Source organism: Stegodyphus dumicola, chromosome 8 (assembly GCF_044657685.1).
Source record: "Stegodyphus dumicola isolate Sdum_Otavi_A_Nest chromosome 8, ASM4465768v1".
Classification (NCBI taxonomy): domain Eukaryota; kingdom Metazoa; phylum Arthropoda; class Arachnida; order Araneae; family Eresidae; genus Stegodyphus; species Stegodyphus dumicola.
The window spans coordinates 75,593,596-75,605,350 of NC_140775.1; the positions used below are offsets into that span (position 1 = coordinate 75,593,596).

Genomic DNA, 11,755 nt, shown 5'->3' on the forward strand with positions numbered 1-11,755 from the left:
AATTTACAACCATGTTAGAATACGATTGCTGTAATTAAATTTTCAAGCAAGATACTGTAATTTTCAATCATTTCAATCAAATTTATCAAAATAAATTTATGTATCTATCGGGGTTTTGTCAAAAAATTATTAAATATTAATGATTTTTAAACAAATATACAACAGCTGTTACTAATAAAATAAAAATTTTACATTGCTCAGAATTAAATAGTAATAAAGGATAATTATTAAAATCAAACAAGCTTTAATTACAAAACAAACGAATGTGCAGAAATTGCACTGAAGGTTTAGCATATGCACTTAAAAAACAATTACTTCGTTTATAAATTGAATAATGCTAAAATACTATTGCCAATGCTAACGTATGAACAAAATTTTAAAAGAAGGAAGTTGCCACATTTTTGTTCTTGAAGATAAAATTATGTAAGAATGTGTCGTCTTTAGCAGAAATGAACATTTTCATATCGTTAAGTTCAAGCGTCAATGAGATCAAATGTCATTCTTCTAAGAAGGTATTTAGGTTTAAGCTTTCAGAATCTAAAGGCACAGAGATAGCGCTCAACTCTCTGGGAAGGATGTCTCAGAAAGTCAGATTGAATTCAAGCAAGTGTGCTGCATGATCTATTCTAACACTATCCAATATATTAATTTAAAGCTGATATCAGTGATGTCAAGCATCATCTCCCCATGAACAAAATCTGGGCCACAGTACCCATGGACAGTCTCTTTGGAGACACAAAATCTCATCTGTGTACTTCTTCGCAGTTACAGGTCATTTCCTATAAATATGGAGTTCAGTGCGACCGTTTTTCATCATTCTTGCCGATTAAAACCCTACAACTGTCTCTGATGGATATGCAACAAGACTAGGATGTCATATACGGCCGGGATACACGTGGTCGCCAAATGTGGCAATATTTTGTATTGGATGGTTTTGTTGAGATTTTGTTTGTATAGCAACCCTTTTTACGTGGAAATGTTTGTGAGGAATGTGATTGTATTTAGTCGTGATGGTTGTTTGGTGATATTTTGAATAATGGTATAAGTTGTGGAGAGATATCAGCCACGTGTTTAAGAGTGTATTCAAGCTAGATTTAGTTCGAGAAGATATGTTTTTGGAGTTATTACTGAAGCATTTGTTCATGGTTGTCTTTATGCTGACAGAAGTGTATTTTTGCAGTTTTAATGAAATACAAGATTTTTGAAGCCGATCTTGATATGTGAGAAGTGCGGGTTTGATATGAAGATTCAGAAGAAAAATTGTGTTTTTGAGGGATTTGTGTGGATTTGCAGAAAAATTGTTGAGGGTTAAAGAATGTGGTTCTCAACGAAGTTGAAGATTTGGATCCTGGTTCTTCTGAAGTTGACTTCAGAAGAAATTTTTATGGTAACGTTAGAAATTTTGAATCGTAGAAAGATCTCTGAGATAATGAAGGCATGGCATTTTGGTTCACATGCTTTGTACGATTGGCATTAGTTTTATTAATGAAAGTATACTGTGTTATATATGTGATATGTCTGTCCTTACAAGTTTTTGTTTGAAATTAATATTTTGCTTTTTTAGGAACTATTTTGAATGGTAAGTGAATTTACTTTTTTTGTTTTAATTTTGTAGAGAATTATTTTAGTTGTAGCATTTCTTTAATTTTGTGTTGCTATTTTTTTATTTTTGAATTTATTTCTGTTGAAATTGTTTTTAATTTATTGATGTTATTTTAGTTTAAATTTGTCGTCAAACATTTTTGGCGGGAAACTTCACGCTTTTCTTAATCTAAATTTTTTGTTTTTTCCTCGAAATTTTAGCGTAAATCGTGTGCAAAAACGTACTTTTTGCACATGCGAAAACCGCGTTTTTTCAGGAATTTTAGGCTTTAAGTTTGAAATGTAAATACAAAATTTAGATAAGTAAAACTGTGGAGTTTCTCGCCAACGCGGTCCGTATATGACAGTAGTTCCGCGACTAGAGACTATGTTTTCCACTTGAAATTATGTTTTAGGTTCTGTACACTTGAAATTATGTTTGGAATCATTGTTTAACCCTTTGCACTCGGGGGCTTTTTCGCGCGGCGCACCAGCAACTCGAGACGTTCCCAGCCTTTTTGACACATTTTTTACCAGTAACTTAAAATCATTACAAACACAAATTGATGTACAAAATTTTTATATTTTAACATTTTACATATCTTTACACCTTTATAAACATAATTTTTTAAATATTAGTCTCTGTAATGTTTCTGTTTCCATTTTAGGTAACAATTCCTAAGATGCATGCCCGGCTTGTCGGGGTAAGCATTACAATAATATGTTGTTTGATGCCTTTTCCGAGTTCATTTCTCCGAGAACATACTTTGTGATATATAAGAAAAGATATGATTTGAGATAAGAAAATATTATCTCCATTTAAAGGGATATCATTTTACACTCCATAAGATTATACAGAAAGAGAGTAGGAACCCCTTTCGAAGAAACTAAATGTAAACAGTTATTGACGCGCATCGAGTTTCCGCATCAAACCAAGTGATATTCATCTCTGGAGTGAGATCAAATCACATGGTGAGTGAGAGTCACCTCTCGAGTTGCGGCATCAAATCACATGATGAGTGAGAGCCGCCTCTCGAGTGCAAAGAGTTAATCTGAACCTGGACTGCCCCACGTTCTGTTCTCAACCCCAGCCATCTTGGTTCATTGACGGCAGGGACGACATCCTCTCAAACAGGACTTAATTACAAGCATAGCGAAAAAGATAGCCGCCTAAGGATCTCCTACACCTCTCTTTTGAAAAGTGCAGAAAGCGGGACATAGGGCAGTGGTCTCCTCACGTAGAAACATCATTTGTGAAACCATCGCTAAAGGGAGCAACAGCTTTTCGAGCATTAGTGGATGCTAAGAGATTCCCAATACTCTCAGCAGCATAACGACCTTTTTATTCCAGCAGAGAGATGTTGTAGTTACTCTTGGACGAATTCGACCAGCAAGGTAGCCAATTATTTTTATGCTTAAAAATGGTTCCAGATTCTGCGATTCCTCTTTTAGGATAATCCTGCTGGCTGGAGTCATCAAACTTTGCGTAAATCGTTTAGAGCAGGCTTTCTCAACCGGTGGTACGCAAGGAAAAAGTAGGTGGTATGCAAAGAAGCAAAGTATTTTTAACTATTAAATTCAAAAATTAAAAGCCCAACATCCTGATTGAAGTTCTTCTCTAACACATTTATGCGATCTGAGCTTTGTTCAAGAGTGGTGGTGGTAGTAGTACTTTGTAGTGGCGGTACTAAAAGTTTTCAATTTTTGTTTAGATGGTATGCGTTAGTCAAAAGGGTGAGAACCGCTGGTCTAGAGTTTATCGGTCATTCGTTAGATTTTCTTTCATCCAGTATGTATCTTTCGGATATGTCTTAACAATATCTAACTGTTTTAGACTTGCAACTTTACATTTATTCAGTATATAGTTTTTATGATTTGCCTTCATTCACCTTCTTTGTATATTCTTTACGAAAATACATATGCAGTCATAGGCTTTTGCATTCGATGCATTCAGTTAGCATAAATAATTTCACTAGCAGAAAGTTTAATCTGTCTATGTTAAAAAATTAGTGTCACTTTTACAATTATCCTCTAATTTTGAACATTAATACATATAACAAGAACGTAACTACTTAAATTGGATTTTTGATTTTATTCAAATTTTTCTTCTCGTGAAAAAAAATATATCTTCCTTTTGCGCGATTTGGATTGAAACCGTTAACTGATTTTAAGTAACGAATTGTAATTTTTGGTAAAAGCATGTAACTGCATGCAAAGAGCGGTTAATAAAATACCATTTGTAAAATAAAAAGAGAGGGGGCTAGATGTTTTAAAAAATACAGTTAAAAATATTTTATTCGAACTGTAGAGTAATAAAAGCAAAATGATTACTTTGATAATAAGTACTTTATAACAATTTGAGCAATAGTACTTATAATTTGTATTGTGATTTGTATATGATAAGTTAACGATTATTTTGTTCAATAAGTATTTACCTTGCATTAATACACTAAATATGTAATAACATATGTCAAGAAGCCTAGAGATAGAATATACTATATTTTTGGTCTATAATAATTGCCCATTTTGCCATAAAATTATAAAGTTATTACACAATTAATCTGAAATATTAAAAATTACAGGATTAGTATACCTTAGATTTCAGCAGTGAGTTTTACGAAAGATTTATACCGACTTAGAAAATATAAATAAGTTAAAAACTATACTTACTGTCTAGCTTATGATTACCCATAATGGTATCAAATGATTCAGTTTCTCTTAATTTCTAGAATTTGTATAACAAGGTATTTAAATTTTTCTTACAAGGCAATAATTCAAATTCATATAGAGTTCCTTGAGTTTTTCAGCGTTCATCGCTGTTCGGAAAACAATTTTATAAATATATTCCTGTATGTTAGTTTAAATAATATCTATAAAATAGCGTATCAAAGAATAAACAGTCTTTTAGTTTCCGTTCTTTATATATCTGAGCTAAATAATAGTTAGTCAAAAATTATTTAGAAACCAGATAAGAAATATAAAATGCAGAGTAGATATCACTGTTTATTCACATAATATAACAATAATTTACATAGTATTTACAATAAGACCTTTCCATAGCCAAGCTTTCCAAGACCAAGAAGACCAGATCCGTAATGAAGTCCATGACCAGCAAGTCCGGTAGTATAAGCTAGACCATGTCCGGTGTATGCAGTTCCATAGAGTCCATGTCCAAGACCAGTGGCGTATGTTAATCCATGGCCAGCAAGTCCATGAGCAGCAAGTCCGTGGCCAGCAAGACCGTGAGCAGCAAGTCCATGACCAGCAAGTCCGTGACCAGCAAGTCCATGTCCTAAAAGACCAGAATAAGCTAATGGAGCTGCTCCGAAAAGACCGGTGTGACTAAGTACAGGAGCAACTGGTACAGTGCGGGTGACTGTGGTGGAGGTGACTACAGGAGCGGCTTTAGCTACAGTGGTGTAAGCGATTGGTGCATGAGCGACAGCGACAGGTGCATGAGCGACGGCAACTGGAGCAGCAGCATGTGTCACGACAGTCTTTGAAACTACTGGGGCAGCGACGACAGCTTTGGAAAGAAGAGGAGCAGTGACAAATGTCTTAGAAAGGACGGGTGCAGCAGGGGCTTTGATGGCTAGTCCATGTCCGTAGACAGCAGGAGCGATGAGTCCGGTAGCACGGACAGCTACAAGAGCTGCGCAAAAGAAAGCAACCTAAAAGAAAAATATTCTATGTATAGATTGAGATGAAAATGTGTTTTTTTTTTTCCTTAAGTATGAGCGTTGTGCAAGATATGCTGTTTAGGGAAGTTTTGATATGATCATCATGACTCGATGTTTCTAAACATAATAATTTAATTATTATACTTTTAGTAGATAAAATTATGCAGTATATATTGGAATAAATAGGTAATCTCTTTATAAAGCTGAGTTAGGAAGGAAAGTTAATTTGTGACCGCCCTTGAGTTATTATTTTATCTTGACAAAAATCAGAGAATTTGTCCAATCACAAAACTATAAAACCTCTGTGACTGAATCATAGTTATTGCAGCGGTATTAAAATTAATCGCAAACAAAGGCAATGTGATCGAACACTTTACTAATGAGTCCAACTCATTTAGAACAAATTTTCACATTGTTAATTAAACAAGTTCACATTCAACGGAATGGACTTATGAAGATTAATTAAATATAATAATTACTCTATTGAATACTTTATGAAGGTAAGCTACGTTTGATGCAATTTGGTAGGTATGAGTACAGTGACAGCTAAAAAAAGCTAATATCGATATCAGAAAGAGAAAGGAATGTGGATGTGTGTCAGCAATTAGTACTGTAAGTTGTAATTGTTGACCTGAGATGGAATATATTAGTGGTAACTAACATAGATTAAGTTATTTTTGTTACTTTGTTATGAGCTTGTAATCCTTCCTTTATAATATTTTAAAAAGATTATTTAATTTAAAATATATATTTCTCACTAATTTGCACAATAATTAATAATTAAATTATTAAATTAAGATTTGAATGTATTAAGAAATACACTATCTGAGGCTAGTAGGATTTTATACGATATTAGTCGCGTTAAATATCGTAAATTATTAAATTAAGATTTGAATGTATTAAGAAATACACTATCTGAGGCTAGTAGGATTTTATACGATATTAGTTGCGTTAAATATCGTGTGATTATTTTCTTGTCAGTGCAAAGTTTTATTGCTCTATGTGCATTGTTAATATTAAAATTCAAACTAGCTAAGGACTGATTTTCAAAAACAGATATCAATTTTTAACATCAGAAGAGCAAAAAAATTTAACTTCAGGTATTAATTTTTATTTTTTTAAATCTTCGATCAAATTAGCGAAGAGGATAGGTTTGATAACAAAGCGTTTTTGATTACCAAAAAAAAAAAATAATAATAATTTAAGAATTTGCCATTATAAATAAAGTTCTGTAATTAAGAATGCGTAACATTTGCTTTCATTAGAAAACAGTGGTATTAGCTGAAAAGAAATTATAGAGACTTTTATAGAAGCAATTTTATAACTTAAAGAGTTTCAGTTAATTATAATGAGCTTTTTAAGTTTTACTTTCAATTAAAATGTGAAAGAATATTAAGTGATGGTAACTTCGCAATTCTCTTTTATCTTTCTTAGTGCCTTCTTTTGAAAATCTATTTCGAAGAAATTTTGATTTTTGTTTTAAATTAACAACTTTTCTCTTTTCTTTTTTTTAAGTTGCTTGTTGTTATTAGCGTAATAGTAAATAGGGAATTGATTAACATATATTTTAAAATTTGTGGTCGATACTTAAGCTATGCAAAATTAATTGGACAGTTTGATTACATGGTATTATTGAAATGATGTATTAATGGAAAGTATGAAAAGTCAAGAAACCGCAAGAATGAAAAGTAAAAGAAGATTAAAGAGTTTTTTTATTAAGCGTAAAAAATACTAAAGACGTAAAAAAAGAATTAAAGAAGGGGTAAGTAAATAGTCATAAGTTAAAACTATAGTACTTAAAACAAAATGGATTGAAATGTAAGCTGTAAAAAAACAATCTACGTATTACATTTCGCAAAAATATCATGAGAGCGAATATTCTTCAAAAATAACTAAATCCTCATTTTTTATTCATGTTATTCATTTAAAAAAATACATTTTTCAAGTAAACTCTTTCCTTGCTTAATTTCTAAAACATTATTTTCTTTAATTTATCAACAATGAGCTTTTTTTCGATATTGACTGTAAAATCAGAATACTACTATTCACATATTTGTTGATAATGCCAACTCTCCAACTCTTTTATTTTATTGATTAATAGAAATACTCATGAAATGCTTTTCTTACGCCTCATTACTTATGAAAATACTTCTGCTTTATCTATTTGCTTTTCAAAACTATACCATACAGTTACTTGTACGAAATAAATGCTAATGGTTATATTGCTTATAAAATTTGCTGTAATAAACCCTTATGTATGATTTATAAACACGTTTTCAATAAAGTTTAGTTTTAAACTCCATTTATTTGGTACTGCTTATGCCAGGGTTGGCCAAACTTCATGTCAGTAAGAGCCGCACGTTTGCATTCAGGAATGTTCGAGAGCCGCCTCTAGATTTTCACAAGTTCATATTTACATTATTATAGAAGTAGTGGAAGAGGTTTTAAATAGAAAGAAATCCCTGATAACTTTGTAAAAAGAGTCTAAACTAATTAATTACTTTTTTTTGGACAGTGAATAGTTTTAGTTTACGATATTTCACACACACACATATATTTTATATGCACGAGCCGCACAAATTGCCTGCGAGAGCCATATCAAGCTCGCGAGCCGCACTTTGGCCACCCCTAGCTTATGCTGTTTATGAATTCTCACAGCGTAGGCACATCAAGTGCTCTTTCACTGACATTTTTAATGCCTTCCACGTTTTTTAAAAAATTTTTTCACGTAGTATTAAATATATATTATATCCCGCTTTCCTTTCTCATTTTTTATTTGAAAAATATGCTTTACATGCCTCATCCTTAGTACAGATCTTGTAAAAGCAATGATGGTTCATTGACCATTAGGCCAATATCTTCCAAAATATAGATTAAAGAAAACAACCCACTACCAAGCGCAGTTTTGTTTGAGTCGTGAAATGTTTGATATTTTCAATTTCTTTGTATGATTAGGCAAAATTATTCATAGTTATTAGTCAACCTATAATTATTAATTAATTCTCAACAATTCTTTCGCTATATTTATTTATTCTTGCTTCATCCTCACAACGTTTTATTCTAGGAAAATCTTTATCTTTTCTTTAAATTTATGGCTATATATAACAATAAGTTGTTGCTTTAAAAATTAATTGGTTGATTGCTTTTATTGAGATGAAGCAGATGGTAGCATATGTATTTCCTATTGGAAAAGTGCCTGTGTAGAAGGTTGACTAAAGTAAACTAAATTGTATTTACGTTGCACATCGGGAAAATCATGAAAATAGCCATGCAGTCAGCTCGAAATCGGATTGAATTACCTGTGTTGATTGATTTTTACCTGCGTGGGCGCTGATGGGCCATTAAATAGATTACGATGCTAAGGGTACTTACGTCTGATATTCGATTATCGCCTCACGTAAATGTAAGAGGCAACCCCGTTTGAGATGATATTTTGAAATGTGTTGAAACTTTTCGTTCAAATTGAACTCCAAGCTGAACATGAAATTTGCTTAAATCACTTTAGAGTATTTCTACTATATATATCAGCTCTTGCAAAAGAAGCTGTAAAAGAAACTAAATTTTAGTAGAAAACTTTCTTGAGAGACGAGAACTTGAAAAATTCAGCTATCGTTATCTATCCTTCCCCAATTTATTAAGCCACTTTCTGATAAATTAATAGAGAATACATCTTAGGAAAACTTCTGTAAAAGTTTATTATCTGAACGCGTGGGAACTGCTATTTATTATTCTCACAGCCCCCTATTTTCCATGGTTTGTTATCCGGATGTGGTTATACCTCATCTTTTCTATATATCCATACTGAAAAGAGTGCACTTCACACAGTCGAAAAATTTTTTAGAAGTGGTAATTAAATATGAACAAACGATATATTTACCTTAATGACATAGAAAATGAAATAGATAGTACAAAATATAATTCTTCATCTCTTGTATCTTAAATTTAAATAAAATTATCGAATGAAGACATTGTTAGTATGAAACAATTTTTGATATTTTATGGCAAGAAATGTAACGTATATAAACGCTAACTGTATTTTTAAATAGAAATACGAATGTAAATCGGTGTAACATTAAAAGAAATCTATTTCTCCTTAAGGGTAAATTCTGAATTGCAGTTTTTTCTTTCATTAAAATGTATATTTTGATTCGGAAGAAGAATCTCTATTCATTTTCTCATTCTCAATTGAAATTTTAATAAAGCTAACTTTTAATCGAAATCATTAGTTTAAAAATTATTTTATGCCGTTTCAATAAATATACCCACATTTAATGAATTGCACAAGAAAAACAGTATTTCTAAGCCTTAAACAAGAATACTTTATAGTTCCGCAATAAATAAGAAAAGCAATTTTTCACATGAGATAAATCTGAATTTCTGAGCAGTATGTTCAAAATTTCCAATGTTAGTCCAGTAAAAAAGAACTGAGGAAAGATTACTAAGAATTACTTTCCCTTTTTTTTTGGATTGATTTCAGTTTTAATTTATAATTTTATAAGCTCTTTCTCTTTACACATTTACTTGTATTCTATTTCATTATCAGGCTTATTACACTGAAATTTTAGGCAACAAGATCGAGAATAAAACTATTATTAAACAAAATCCTTTAATGTCAGAACTTACATACAAAGAATGAATGAGCTTATGAACTGAAGGTTTCAGTTTTATAAGCTCATTCATTCTTTGTATTTTATCTTTTTTATTCTTATTCTATAACCTACATCATTAACATGCTTATTACAGTTAAATTTAAGTTATAAAATCGCAAATAATAACCACAAAATTTGAGTTCATGGGAAACATTTAGTGATTTTTCATCATAAAATCTTTACGGATTTAAGGACTAAAACTTTCTTGTACTTCAAATTTTAGCTTTTAACTCACTGTATTAGTTGAAACAATCTCATACGACAAAATATGTTACAATTACGTACGTCAGCTTAATTTTTAAACTTCTGAAACGATTACGTGTCCTAATGATTAGATAGCTGGTATCCAACTTTGTAACATGAGAAGCTCAACTTACCTTGGCGATCATATTTAGAGGCGTTGTTTGTACTAGAAGCAGATAAGCTGGCATACCAACTCGCTGAATTGTTCGATATTTATATTAACGTCTCTACAAGGTCATCAAGGTTTGGATCGAGTGTTTAATTAAAAGCAAAAAGATCTACAACTACGTAAAATTATAAATAGAAAAAATTCGAATCGCCTCCCTGAAAAGGATATTAACTTCTGTCTCTGCCGTCTTATTCGGAGCAGGTATTGTTAAGTGATCGGCCTTCGAACAACTTTGCTAGTTCAGGCTAGAAGTAATGATGAAAGTTACCGTTATAATTATGCATAAAGAAAACGGTACTTTTTTTGTTTATTGATGTTAAGTCAGATTTACCGAAGGTTAGATAAGATGCGGAAAATGCGCACTTAAGTTGGCAGTACAAGGAAATGAAGAACATTAAAGGTGTGTTCCGGCCCTGAAAAAATTTAACAAAAAAGGAATTTTTCTTAAAAATAACTAATCGTTTAAGTGTGGGGTGTTGAATTTCTTTATGATTAAAAAAATGGTATCGTTTAGTAAACATCCAATATAATTAGGTAGATTTTGTTAAACACAGATAAGGAAACTGAAGGTTTTGACAAATTCTCTGAGGAATTTTTTTAGATGAATAACATAGTCAAAAATCTGTTCAAGTTATTTGATTGGGATCTGTGAAGCTGATTCAGAAGAGTACACATTTAGAAGCAATAAACAACTGTGCTAACAATTTGAGACAAATGCAGTTGATCACTGAAAATGTGGTTTTAAGATGAGTGATCCACTTACAAGATTTTTTTTTTTTTTTTTTTCGAAAAATATATTGAAGTTGCTTAGAAGTATATATAAAACCTCTCTCTATGTAAAGATATATATATATATATATATATATTATCTGTAACAATAAATATAAATATTTTAAACTGTGAGTTAAATAGATTCAATTGAAGGAATGAGAATACGTAACGATGTTAGCAGCCAATTTACCACTTTTTTATTCTTAACAATATCCTACTTAATGGTCACAATTTTCTCGTACGTTCTTGATCACATTTGTAACTTTTTTACATCCTTATCTATAAACAGAAAGGTGTTTATACATTTTTAGGACGATTTCGGAGCGTTTAATTATTATTTAAAAGGTAAAGATCAGTTTCTTAAATATTCGATGTGATAGCATTCTTTTCTCGACTTGATTTCCATGATAGAAAGGCTTTTGGTAAAATTTTCGGGTACTGATTTCCATTCCTCTTGTACTATTTTCCAGAGTCCATTCATCGTGGTAGGTCTGCGCTTAGAAGCTGCTTTCAAGACATAAAAGACACAAATGCCCATTAGTGAAACATGAGGGGACTTTGCAGGAATACGTATGCAGTACCAGTATCAGTTTTCATTTTATCAAGGAATGCTATGGTACTTGTCGAATAATGACTTGTTACTTTGTCTTGATAAGGTTTCA

General features: G+C 31.5%; 1 protein-coding gene across 1 annotated transcript; it reads right to left on the reverse strand.

The window, feature by feature from the left end:
• Positions 1–4,564: 4,564 nt before the first annotated feature.
• LOC118197646 (uncharacterized) lies at positions 4,565–10,444 on the reverse strand. Its single transcript, XM_035369184.2, has 2 exons — positions 10,288–10,444; positions 4,565–5,252 (listed from the first exon to the last, which is right to left on the reverse strand). The coding sequence occupies exons 1-2, from the start codon at positions 10,339–10,341 to the stop codon at positions 4,620–4,622; spliced, it is 687 nt and encodes a 228-aa protein (XP_035225075.1). The 5' UTR covers positions 10,342–10,444; the 3' UTR covers positions 4,565–4,619.
• Positions 10,445–11,755: the final 1,311 nt, after the last annotated feature.